This window comes from Manacus vitellinus, unplaced genomic scaffold, assembly GCF_001715985.3.
Source record: "Manacus vitellinus isolate BGI_N305 unplaced genomic scaffold, ASM171598v3 scaffold_15_pilon, whole genome shotgun sequence".
Taxonomy (NCBI): domain Eukaryota; kingdom Metazoa; phylum Chordata; class Aves; order Passeriformes; family Pipridae; genus Manacus; species Manacus vitellinus.
The window spans coordinates 6659902-6673472 of record NW_021939122.1 but is presented as its reverse complement, the minus strand read 5'-3'; the positions used below and the strand labels follow the sequence as shown (position 1 = coordinate 6673472).

The window sequence follows — 13571 nt, the reverse complement described above, 5'->3', positions numbered from 1 at the left end:
TTCTGGAAAAGGAGGCCTTTAACATTCAACATCATTCCTTTCCCCAATAGTACCACAGAAGTTCTTATCTCCAGAGGTCAATAGCCTCACCATTCTGTTTCCTTTTCTTAAAGTAGCTCTCAGTTAAGCTGCATGCAGCAGTCTTCTAACGTGCAGCTTAGACAACAAGACTAATGCATGCAGCTTAGCTAACAACGCAGTCTTTCCAGGGAACATGGATTTTTGCTGTAGCATCTCCTCCTGCCCAAAGGAAGAGAACAGAATGCAGCAGTACAAGGCACATAAGGCAGTACTTGCAGGAGTCATTTCTCTTTGTATTCTCAACCAGTTTGTACATAAAAGTGTGAGAGGCTCTCCTTGGCATGATGTTTCTCTGAGCCACAGTTCTTCAAAGTCTTTGGGTGTCCTGAGGGGAACTCAAGCCTCTGCTGTCTGTTAGTCTCTTAAAACACTCACCCTCACTCTTTTCCACCTCATTGAAGCGCTGGATGAACTTGCGTTTCCTCTCCACAGTCTGAGCTCCCATGGGCTTTGATAGGTCTCGAAATGTATGAGGATTAGTAAGGTTTAGAGTCTGAAAAGCAAAACCAGAAGATATGTAGATTTTTAGATCCCTGAGTCTTAGAAATCATGACTGTCTCAATGACGCTGGATAGCCGCCACACTGTGTTGGAAGTTTCACCCATACAAGAAGGTCACAGGTTTATCCACCTCCAGAACTTCACGAAAAAAGGACCTGGCAGGTTCCAAACTACTCTCAAGGCTTTTCTGTCTGAACCTCCTTCTTGGGGGTCACACAAACATGTCCACGCCTATCTGCTGAGCTGATGCAGCCTGCTCTTAACTAGGTATGTATTTAACAAATGTTCATCCACCTTTGTGAGACAGAATGTCAGACTCAGCATGCTGACTTGAAGATAAGGCTAATCTGTATAGTTCAATCAGTACAGTTCAAATTAACTGTCTCAAATTTTAATCCCTTGGTCTAGACCCCTCTTCTTCAATGGAATCTTTAAACAAACCTTTGTGCAGTTGCTATCATAGAAAGTACAGAATGCTGTGGCAAGCACTGACCTCAGAGTGATAGTCAGCGAGGACCCATGGAAACACAGGATACTGCATGTAATCATTGTAGCTGCGGCCAGCCAATGTGTTCAGGTACATGAGGTAATCAAAGTTGCTAATCTCCCTTTTCTGCCGGGGAAAGAAAAGGCATTAAAATCTTCAGACTCTACCTGTGAAAACCATGCATCAAAATCACCCTCAGAGCCCTGTGGTTCCCAGGTCCACCAGGACAAGAGTCATAAATAGTGTAATCAATCATGCTTTGCCATTCAGATCAGCACAATATCTCTTACACAGCAATCCATTCAAGAGAACCTATCTCATTGTGTCTCTTCTTCAGACAGGCCATTTGCATTTGTCTATAATCACACAGTGCTTTTATGCTCTATTTGCATAACAGAGCACTTTCCCCCCAATTTAAAAGTGAGCCAAATGCATGCAGTCTGGATATTGGAAAACCCTGGACAACTGCCTGTACAGAAAAGGCTGCACAAAGTCTTACATATAAACAAGAAGGTATGGATTTCTTCATGTGTCTTGGGTCACCAAGATCAGGGCTACAGGAAAGTAAACACATCTCCCAGCTCAGCAAACGTATGGGAAAATGAGAGGTGCACTGATTTAGATGTACAGATGGTCTGTGAACAGACATTCAACTAGGTGGCTCTCTTTGGTCTCAGTTTCAAAATGTGCATAAAATCACACTTAATCTGCCAGAGAGTAGCACCGTATGTTTCACAGCAGGAGGATCAAAATCTCTGCAATAACCAGATGTAAATACTGTGCTCCTCTTGCCAACAACCTCACCTCCAGCAGTGAGTGAACAGCTTAGGCCTTGAGGTACATACATACACACACACACGCACACACACACACATATTTGTGTGCAGACACACACAGAGGTGCTGAAATTCTTTGCTTAGTCATGTGCAGCCAGGATTTAGCTTACCTGCCACTTCTGGAGCATTGTCTTTTCTCCTCCTGAGTGTTTCCTGTATGGAACAAACATTTGACTGAAACAGCCTGCTTCAGAACAGTAAGAGAAAGTCAACACATTAACATCTGTGCTCCCTGTGCCCCCTGCTCTCATCCTACAAAAACGGGAGAACACCAACACTAGAAGAATGTTGAGGTTTCATCATTGACCAAATGATTCCAAAATCAGTGTCATTGATTAGGTTAGCACAATACAAATTTCCATTACTGCTTTCATTTGGAAGGAAGGCTCTGCCTGACAAGCAGGGATCAGCTTTAGGCGGCTGATGAACTTATCACTGTACCTTTGACACATGTCACTCTACCTTTGACATGCTGACTGTACCTAAGCTACTTGCCAGTTGGCTTCTGAATGAAGTGCCACTTACAGTATGATATTTAACTAAAAAAAAAAAAAGAAGAAATTAGGATTGTGGGGCTAAGGATGAATTCTGTTTGCCTTACGATATTGCTGCAAAGCGCAGTAGTGATGCCACATGGTAAGTTACAAGAATTCAGAAGATGAGTCACAGGCAGAGAAGATGCTCCTGCAGCAGAGGTAGATGGACAGCTCTGAACAGCAACCTCCTCAGCTGTTCTGAGTTAAGCCACAGGGCTAATCAGTCTGTCCTGCCAGTCTCATGCAATTGTAGAGCTAGAGTGCTAATGACAGGTACCATTAAGGCTGTCTGTTTCTATTCTGAAGCATTAGTTTCAAAAGTTCATGCTTTTCTGAAGTGTTCAGAAAATACAGGCTTGAAAATAGAAGTCCCTCAATCTCCATATCAAAGACATTCTTGTTTCACAAAGCACTTTGAAACTAATGTAGTTCTTAAAAATTGGATTGTCATTTTAATATTTTTTACAGTAATAAGACTAAATATGTATTTTCCACCTTTTTGTTCTCAAAATGCAACTTTTTATGAAAACTCTAAATAAAAACCCCCAGATCAACTGAAGGCAGATTCTAAACAGGGAATGCACTTGAAAGGAAGGAAGAGTCAAAGGTTCTGAGGAAACAAAAGTCACATTCCAACTGCACTGAATCAGAAGGTGTGTCAGTATCTGAAGGTCATGGATTTGCTCTTGTCAGTTCCCAGAGACCAAACCAAGACAAGTGACAGCTTTTTGATTATCGTGGTTTAACCCCAGCTGGCAAATAAGTCCCACACAGCCACTTACTCTCCCCACATAGGAACAGGGGAAATCATAAAAGTGAGAAAACTTATGAGTTAAGGCAGTTTAACAGATAAAGCAAAAGCTGTGCATGCAAGCAAAGTAAAATGAGGAATTAATTCAGTACTTCCCGTGAGCAGGCATTGAGCCATCTCCAGGGAAGCAGGGCCCCATCACATATAACAATGCTTTACAAAGACAAACGCCATCACTCCAAATCACTTGGAATGTCTCTGCCTCCTTCTTCTTCCCTCAGCTTTATATGCTGAGTATGACGTAGCATGGTATGGAATATCCCTTTGGCCATTTGGGATCAGCTGTCCTGGCTGTGTTCCCTCCCAACTTCTTGTGTGTCCCAAACCTCCTCACTGGTGGGACAGTACGAGGAATAGAACAGGCCTTGACTCTGTGTAAGTGCTGCTCAGCAATAACGAAAACATCCCTGAATTAGCAACACTGTTTCCAGCACAAATTCAAATGCAATTTTCTTCTATTATGAAGAAAATTACCTCTACTCCAGCCCAAACCAGTACATGGATTAAAGACACTTTTAAGCTTCCAAAGTAAACAGGATTACTGACATGACATGATACTGGTGGTAAGAGAGGCTTTTTCCTTTGAGTGTAATAGTTTAAACAAATTCTAAGGTGCCAGCTCAGAGTCAGGACTATTAAATTCATGAATTGTAAGGAAATAAGTTCAGCCATAGATTTTAAAACTGCTACAGGAATAACTAGCTGCTATTTCACACTCTTGTGCTCTGTATTGGACACATTAGAAATCCACAAAGGAAGGCTTAAAGTACCTTCAAAGATCTAAATAAAACATTGGAAAAGTCTATGATTACACTTTTATTGGATCTGCAGTAGTAAATTCTTGTAAACCACCTCTCATGCTTATGAATCATTATTTTACTACCCATTCAATCCTGGACCAGTTAATAGTGTATGTAAAAAAAAAAACCACTACGGTTTCCTCAACACATTATTTTATTCCTTGCTTAGGCACTCTTTTCAGAGAAAAGTGTGTATCTGAGAGAAGGATTTTGCATGAACAAACATGAAACCCAGGACAAATTCTAGCACATGGTTTATAATTCCTAAGCTTTGTTTAGTTCTCCTAAGCAGATGAAACTAACAATGACAGGCTATAGTTTTATGGAAAACAGCAACACAGAAAGGTGTAGAGGTCCAATACAGAAAAATAAGATCTTCACTTTTTGTCCAAATACAATTAATAGATTATATAATGGTCTAATTTACACAATGTAAATCAGAAGAAATTCCATTGACTAGGGTAGAGTTATGGTGGTTTTGCACCCCTAGTTTGAGCAACACGTGGCTCAAGAATGGGGGAATTCCAAAACACAAAACAGTTATTGAGCACTTATCCTTTAAAATTCAGCCCTCTCACACTGTATGTAGATTTCACAGAGCTTTGTCCCAGTGGCCTTTGTAAGGCCTCCAAGAGACGTTTGGAACTCATAGAGAGTATCTCAAAGGGATGGAACAGGATCAGGATTCCTGTGATTATTTGGAATGTGGTTGGATTAGGGTGTATGTTGCAGAAAGATCAAGTTAAGTTCTTCCCTTTCCACGGGGGTAGATTTTTGGCTGAGTTAGAAATCAGGGGAGAACATTACAAAATGTTATACACAGGACTAAACTGTGCCAGTCTGTGTGTATGTTACGGAAATATGCATATGTTGACTTATGGGTGCCATGACCCTCTAGTGAAACACTTGCTCTGCTTGTCACAAACCCTAAAGAGCTAATAAGGACTCTACAAGGGTCAAAATAATCCTCTGTGCTGACTTTGGAAGCCACTACATAACTCAAAGAGGTTGACAAGTTCATCACATCATGAAAATAAGCAAGGCTAAATGTAGTCACTCCCCTGTAAAAGCCATCCTTCTGAGTCTCAGAGGACCCGGCAGGATGCTCCCTCCAAGTCCCCAGAGACCTGGAATTCTGCATTCTGCTTTGTTGACTCAGGAGCTCAGAACATGAACTGCATTACAGGCAGCTCAAGCCTATTTCTGCCTTCTCCTTGATAATCAATTAGCATTTACTCAGCCAACACCTCTCTAGACAGCACAGCAAAAGCTCAGTGTAGATCAACGTCAGCTATCCAACCTCAGTAAGTGCATTTAAAAGTAAATAAATAAATAAATATTCAAAGGTTGGTTTGTAAAAGAAACAAGAGAATTGCTTTGTAAGTTTAAATAACTAAACTTCCAGAGGAGGGTGTAATTATCTGAAGTCAAGAGAAGTACCTAGATATCTATCTATATCTTAATTTATAAGGCATTTGTAGGGCACCAGACATGGCAGAATCTAAGCACAATGTGTACTAATGATGATCCACCTTTGGCTATACTATTCATGAGTGATTTATTAATCCCTCTTCCATTAACATCAGACTATGATCTCACTCTTGTGATAGCCAGTGCTCTCCATTTGCTAGAGACAGGTGGACCTCAACCCATTTGGAGATTCATTGCAGATGAGATAATCTCAAAGGATAAGATTTTGCCCCCACTGAAATTAATACTAAAATTCCAATAAACTTAATAGGTTCTTAGACTTCACAAAGCTGCTTCCATTTTCTTTTTTTCTTCCATCCCCCAGACTTCTTAAAGTCTGGAAAACAGTGCAAAGGCTCTCCTAAAACCACTTTTCTTAAGGAGACTTTGCAATTACCAAAAACATTGTAAGGAAAATTCCCTTCCTGTTAAGCTACAACTTAGGGTCAAGTCCTACTATTAAAAAAAGAATAGAAGACTTCAAAAGGAATATCAGTCTTCCCTGTGAAACAATCAAGTCTCTCTCAAACTCCAACCTAAGTGTTAGGTTAGATCACTTTAGAATAAAGGTACAGTGTCCTTCTTCTTTGACTGTAGCAGTCCACCTTCTGGGTATTCTTAACCTGTGCTCAAAGAATTGAGATATAACACAAAACTTATAAATAAATGTCATATTCAAGTAGGGTTCCTTGAAGGGGCTATGAAAGGAGAAAGGAATCTCCCTCATTTACAGAACTCTGCACCACGTGCGTTCACAGTGCCTAAACCAAGGGGATAACACTTCCAGTGTGGAAATGCTGTGGTCAAGCACACTTCGGGTCGTGAAGAAACACATCCAGTAAATTCTGTTTATTTGCTGAGGTAAGCAGAATGCAATCTCCAACCCTGGAATCAGACAAGCATGTCAACATTATAAGCTTCTTTATACCAATAATATCCTGGACCAATTATCAGCAAGAGAGAGGCCTCAATATTGCATGTCCTGCAAATAATATATAAATAAACCACTCAGCTACTTCTTTTTTTCCAGATACTATTTTGAAATTACTGCAACTAGTTGATAAAAACTTCAGCTCGGTAACCTCAGTCATACAGACAAATTTTAATAAATTCACATGCTTCAGAGGGAAATTGTACCAACTGCACCGTTGAAGGGCCGCAGATAAATGGATATAAATTGCAGCTGATATCCTCTCTGCCGTACCACTGAATGAGCCTTCTGTCCTTTGTCCACATCTATCCAATTTGGCATGTGCTAAGGATGGTATCACAAGCATTGTGAGTTTTAACACACACATACAAGCATCTATCACCGTGTTACAGCCAAGTAAGATGAAACAGCCAAAAGACTAAAACTGACAGTTAAGGAACGTTAGAAGCTGACTAACAGCTTCTAATGAGCTCCAGATGCTTTTTCTTTCTGCATAATTTGAAATCTAACATTTCCAGGCACTGCATGCTATTCAGTTCTTCCCCCTCCAGCTCGAACTTCCATTCTGGAACCAACCATTATGCTGATGATCTCCAAGGGCGTAACACTCCTGTTGCTTAGTAACAAAAGTTTCACGGGCTGCGGAAGGGAGCACTGAATAGCAAGACCCCGCAGTGAGGGAAGTCCTTTTGCCACTCCTATTCCCTCCACACACACAAGTTTCTTGAAGAGCTGCCATTTTCTGTCAAGAAAGTGCAATTCAGAATTCGCAGGACAGTGGAAAGGAAACCGTCCTGTGTTTCCTGCTCACGGATTTATTTACAGACTTAAAGACTAATTCATAACTCAAAGAAGAGCAGACAGAGGACAACTACACAGTAACAGACTATGAAGGCTCAGCCCATACAACTGAGAAAAAACAAGCAGCTTGTGACATCTGTACCTTGCCTTCAAGGCCTTTCTAGCGACTAGCTGGTAAGATCTTATAAAGGGGGGCAGTCTCGCAGAATTGTTAAGATGAAACAATGTTTTTGTTTATCCTTGGTGGGCTTTGGTTTTGCAAGTGAGCTTGCAGTGTGTGATAGTATGGTGGCTCTGAAGTGGTCTCTAAAAGTAGGAAAACTAAGGAAGGAAACCTCTCTTGAACTATTTGCTCATGGCAGGATTTAGTCCAAACCTGCCTGTTAGCGAAAGACTGTGTTGAAGACAGTCAGTGAGTTAATCTCTCTTTCCCAACAGATCGTATCCAACAACAAGAAATGATAACAGATTTGTAAGCAGGGAAATAACAACCCACCCAAAGTGTAACTGCTTGGCTTCATGCAAAATCATTTGCTGTACAAATGCTGGTTTTAAGCTTTATATAAAAGTATTTCCATAGAAGTATTCCATGGGTGAATCAGCATGTTACCACACTGCCTGCCTACCCCCAGAGAGGTGCAGGGCATGTCTAGCTCCGCTGGGCTTGGCAGGCCTGCTCTGCACTGTACAGACTTCCAAGGGGAAAGTCAGAGGAAATATGCATTCTTCTAGGATTAGATCTCATTCTTCGGACAGACCTAAGATACAGTCGGTCATGACTGACCCCTGTGCAAGTGCTTAAATGCAGATAATGAGTAATCCTCTATCCTTCCTTGCCTCAGAGAGACACTGACAGTCTTGGTCCTGATGCTCAAGGTCTGTTCCATCCCTGCAGTTCCCAATGACACTACCACAGACAGCATGATGCCCTTGACATATATTTTCTATTAATTTCTGTATTAGGTCAGCCCCATAGCTCTGGGTCTATGAAATGCTCCTAAAGCTCTGGGGTTAACTCTCAGCTATCAAACCCCCCAATCCAGACCAAAGATTTTGCCAAGTGTGGATAGAAGGGGAAAGGGTTTTCTTGTCAAGATCCTCTTTAGTGAGACCTTATAACAGTTCCTAAGGACTTCGGTCATCCTAATCAGTGCATCTTAGAGGTGTACAGTAGGATTTTAAAAAAATCCAACTATAGGAGGCAGGGTGAAGAGAAACCTCTTAAAAATCTGAAAGGTCCAGGTTCAAACTTGGTAACAGGTTGGAAGGGGTTACTGACAGAGAAATACCCAAACCCAAGTGGTTAAACTGCAGGGTTACTACTGCCAAGCCTCCCGCACTCAATCTTGTACGCCAGGCTCCCTCTAGTGCTGCCAGGCACGCACAACGCAGAGGGACACCAGCGTTGGGAACCAGCATTACCAGAACAGCGACAGAACTGGCTGATTTCTTACCTCGCTGGTTTTTAAAAAAAAAATAAGAAAGGAAATTGGTTTGGCTCAATGTTCCCCTCTTGGATTTTAAATGAAAAATAGTATAAAAAATTACTAGGAACTAAAGGAAATGTTTTATTTCCAAGAGTTTTAAAGATGTTTTAAAAAACATTTAAAAGAAATTATAATTTTGAAATTAGGAAAAATACATATCTTTCCTTGAAATTCCCATTCAATGTATTAAAAGCATACAAATGCACTGAATGTTCTGATCAACTCATCCAACACAAAATTCTAAAAAAGAAAAAGTTGGACCTAAAAGTCACCTGGTTCACACCAATTAACAGGAAGCAGAAAGTCTCCTTCCATCGAACCAACACATAAGGAAGCTGCCCTACAGATCTTTTTCTGAAGCATAGTAGTCACCCTCTGTGCACCAGAAAGGATTCAGGGTGTCCTGTACCAGCACCAGGCTCCGGCATCTCCTACACAGCTGAATTTTATCTTCACAGAATTGACAACAAGAATATTGCATAAAATCCTTAAAATGAGTGAGCTGTGATTAGAAAACCCTGCTATTTTAATCTCCAGAACTTCCTACTCAGTCCTGGGCAAATTATTTAAGCTAACATCAACAAAGGTGGAAAGAGAACTTTACTTACACTGTAGAGTACTTTGCTTCAGTTACCAGTCCACACTGCAGAAAGAATAGCACTGATATTGCCCTTTGGGCACTGCAGGATTAAATACAGCGAAGAGTAAGAGGCCTTCAGATATAATGGTAATATCGCCCTGTAAGTACTGGTGAGAGACAGAAACATGGGAGTGACACACAGAAAGATTTAACTGTGTTTAAATATTTTTATATAAAATAACAAAGATTCTATTTTGGAGCATACCCTCAGGGCAAGACTGAATCCAGTGTGCTGCTTCCAGTACTTTCTGAAGCATCTGCCTCATTACTGAGCTCTTGGGAGTGTGGGTAGTAGCTGGGAGAGATTCCCCCTGCTTTTGCATTATTTTGGGCTGTGGTATGTAATTGAAAAGGAGCTGAAACGCCTTAGCTGTAGCCTGAGCTTCCCCTTCACGTATTCGCACATGATTAATGAGTAGCCAAAAAGCCTGAAGGGTTTGTAATGAAGCCTTTCTAATAGGGAAATGTATTGTAGACAAATCCATATTTTGTCCCAAACAATCATTCATCAAAGCTTCAATTTGACTCTCCACAATTAAATGCCAGAGCACCCAAACCATCCTGAGGTTAGCCAGCTGTAACCCATGCTCCTCTCTGAACTCTGGCTGAGAGGGACATTGTCATCCATTTCCAGGGGATCAGCATATTTCCTTTGTCACTAACTATAATTAGTAGCTGTATTTGATGATTTCAATTAGAGAGAGTTCATCAAACCTGAGACTTAATGGACTGTTCTTACAGGCCTCAGTTCAACAAAGCACGTAACACATGCTGAGCATCAGTATGAGTCAAAAGTCTGAGCAGAACACCTACATGCATTTTTCTGAGGGCAAGGCACCTTCGCAGTGGGAGACCATCTATCCCACAGCACAGATGAAAAGACAAGGTTGGAGTACCCAGAGGAGACACTTAGCAAGGCCTGGTTTAACATGTCATTAAGCAGCACTTGACATCAATCCCTGTTGCAGTCTGCCCTGCAGGTGATGTATCAATTGCCAAGTGCTGGCAAATCTGGGAGCACACTAGGTTAAAAAAAGACTCATAATAATTTCCTTTAAACACTTAATCTTTCAATAGCATCCAGAGCCCAGATCTTAGGTCCATTAAACAGGACATTTAACCAACCTGTTAGCAGATACCAGGCCTGTAAAGAAGGCAACTGTTTATCTGGTAGAACGAGACAATTTTGTACAGCTTCTTTTAATGCAGTCCCTAATGACTGGATTGAGACCTATGTTACATTTTGCTTCAGTCCTCAAATGGCCGATGGATAATAACACATTTCATTTGTTTCACAACATCCTTGGCTTAAATCAGTATTTAGGGATGAAAGACAGCAAATGTCTCCCACTTGTAATTTCACCCTGTAATTCAATATAGGTGTTACATTGCAATAAAATCATATTGTATATTATCAGAGTTTCACCTACTCAAAATACTTTCAGGAAGAACTTTCAGAGTTGCAGCTTCAGGGTTGAAAAGTCTTGATCTCAAAAAAAAAAAAAAAAGACTTCTGAAGAATCTAATGGTAATATTAATTTATAACTGCATGATTAACAGGCTTTCAAAGGTTTTATTGGAGTTTCCACATTTTATCCACAGAGTCTGGTGTGTCTGTCTATCTCTTGGTGGAGACATGGCCAAGGGGAAAGCAAAAGGTCCACAAGGGAAAAGGATCACCTTGAAGATGGCCAAAAATTCAATCCGGGTAAGTTTTAGTGGAAGGCGCCGTCTGGACTTAAGCAAAATGGGCATCGCCACCTTCCCCAAATGCATTCTGGAACTGGCTGGTGATGTGGACGAACTTGATTTGAGCAGAAACATGTTGAGAAAGATTCCAAACACCATTGAGAAGTTCCAGAACCTGCTCTGGTTGGACCTGCATAGTAATCAGCTTGATGAGCTGCCCAAGGAAATAGGGTCACTTCAGAACCTTACTTTCCTGAATATATGCAACAACAAGTTGACCACAGAAAGTCTGCCAGAGGAGTTGAACCTTCTCAAGAACCTCAAGACTCTTAACCTTGGCTTGAACTGTCTTGAGACTGTTCCCACCACTCTCGGGGCCCTGAGGGAACTCGTTGATCTAGGTCTCTTTGACAATGTCTTGACCACCATACCAAAGAGTGTGAAAAATCTCCCCAAGATTGAGAGAATGAATGTAAAAAGAAACCCTTTACGAGAGTTAGAAAAGCCAGAGGAGGAGATTGACACCATTAAACGCATAGAAACACTTCACTTAGTAGAAGAGAAAGACCTATGCTCTTCCTGCCTGAAGAAGTGTAAGGGTGAGAAGGATGAGCTGCACAGGCTGGAGGACATGACACCTAGCTCCTCCAAGGAGCTAAGTTTCCCTTTACTCCTTACACCCAATTCCTCTGCAAAGGATAATCAAGAAGAATGGAGAGTAAGAAGCACAGATCCTTGAAATATACCAAGGCACTCTGCGTATCATGTGCTATGAAGTCCAGTCCAAAAAAGAAAGAAAAAAAAATAAAGCTGACCTCCCTCTTCCTCTGTTTTCCTGCTCTTCTTCTTTAAAGCTCTGCTCTGTTTTAGAAACTGATCTCTGTGATCTCTAAACTGAAAACCAAAATAACTAAAACAGATGTATATTTTGGAAGGGCAATTTCAATCTGGGCCTGTTCCGACAACATGTTCTCCACGTTTGGGTGGTTTTGGGGTCTTTTGTTTGTGCATGTGTCCAGTGAAGGGATCTTTTAAAAGACAGGTTTTTCTAGTAAATCTATTTCCACCACTAAGTCCCAGACATCAGTTGTGTTCATTTTCGTAGGGTGAGAAACAGTTACTCTAGTCTCAGTAAATACAGTTTGGAGGAAAACGCACAGACCTGGGAACCTTCTGCTGCTGGTGGCTGCCACCAAGCTCTCAGAGAGTCCCAGATAGGCACTGTCAGTGTCAGAACTCTGAGGCTGTTCCAATTCAGAGGCAGCAGCTACAAATGTTATGCTCAGGAATAACTAAGCAGTGCAAACACAATGCTTAAAGATAGACAACCCATGATCCTATTTTGCCACCAAGGGGCCAAACTTTGCATAAGCAAGTTCTTTGGGATTTTGGGTGCTATACCTCGGTGCAGCAATCTCCAAGTTGCACAATACAGTCAGCACCACTGCCCATACTCATTATGTTTTGTCTGCCTCTGAGTATCCCTCCAAGGAAGCTGCAGAAGGGAGAAGGGGTAGGGAAAAGGTTTCTTTCTGGGGTCCCAGCTTTATCACTTAGGCAGTGACTAAAGTGATTAAGAAGAGTCATCATCTTCCATGATCCAAGAGTCAGTTTGTGAATTGATGAAGTCAGGTCTGGTGTTCCCACACTACTTTTAGCTTTCCATTCACACGTTCATATGCTTGTGTGCACCTGAGCACACACATTCACTTGCTCACATCACATCCCTAGGGCAGAGATTGCTGAGAGCCTGCAAACAGCAATATACAGGTACAAGCAATGAGCAGATTATAAAGGCAGTCAAGCATGACACGAGAAGTGCTGGCAGTGACCGTAACAACCTGTGGTGATGGCAAACATTTAAGTATATTGAAATGAACGATAAAGTGCCAGGAGCACTTTATTTTTTAAATTACTACAGTAGAGCCTGAGAGTTGGAACTCTTGTGTATTTCCTATGGACTAGGTGGAAAAAACTATATGGTGTTTCCCAGAAATGCTATTACCTCAATGTCATGTGATGCATCAAACTAGTAATTTCTTCTTTCCATGCTTCAACTGTGCAATTATTAATAGTGTGTCTGGACAAAGAGCCAAATCAGGCCTTCCTCCCTGTCTCAGGTAGGGCAGATAAAACTTGGATGCTGTGGAAGATGGCCATTGCACTCCTAGATGGGGACAGAGCCCTATATGCTGCTTTTGAAATTTTCCAACTCAGAAGCAGCTCCAAAATTCAAACAAGGGAAAAGTAAACTCATCAGGTCCTCAGTCCTTCAGTTCTGCCTGGAGCTTGGTAAAGTGAAGCGCACCTCCTAAAGTTATTTTCACTAGCTTTCCACTTAAGCACAACTTTTCTGGGATCATTACTTACGCAGAGGTACTATCTTATGTTTGTTTCAGTTCATTCTCTAACATGGTCCAGCCAAAGCTCTGCCAAAGCTCTCCTACATTCTTGGAGCGAGTAACAGGGTCTTCTCTCAGCTAATGGAGTAAAACTGAAGAC

General features: G+C 41.4%; 2 protein-coding genes across 2 annotated transcripts in view; one reads left to right on the top strand and one right to left on the bottom strand.

Moving 5' to 3' along the window:
• WDFY4 (WDFY family member 4) overlaps positions 1 to 13571 on the bottom strand; it is a 122661-nt gene that overhangs the window by 26497 nt on the left and 82593 nt on the right. The window contains exons 48-50 of the mRNA XM_018069132.2: positions 2015 to 2057; positions 1075 to 1194; positions 457 to 574 (exon numbers count right to left, since the gene is read on the bottom strand). Of these exons, the coding sequence (XP_017924621.2) occupies positions 457 to 574; positions 1075 to 1194; positions 2015 to 2057 (281 nt within the window). The remainder of the gene's footprint in view (positions 1 to 456; positions 575 to 1074; positions 1195 to 2014; positions 2058 to 13571) is intronic.
• LRRC18 (leucine rich repeat containing 18) lies at positions 10988 to 11850 on the top strand. The gene has a single exon (XM_008929844.3). It carries the CDS (start codon positions 11017 to 11019, stop codon positions 11806 to 11808), a length of 792 nt encoding a protein of 263 aa, XP_008928092.1. The 5' UTR covers positions 10988 to 11016; the 3' UTR covers positions 11809 to 11850.

Bases quoted from the DNA above. Each gene is read 5' to 3' on its own strand.
- LRRC18 (XM_008929844.3), top strand. From the start codon at position 11,017: ATGGCCAAGGGGAAAGCAAAAGGTCCACAAGGGAAAAGGATCACCTTG.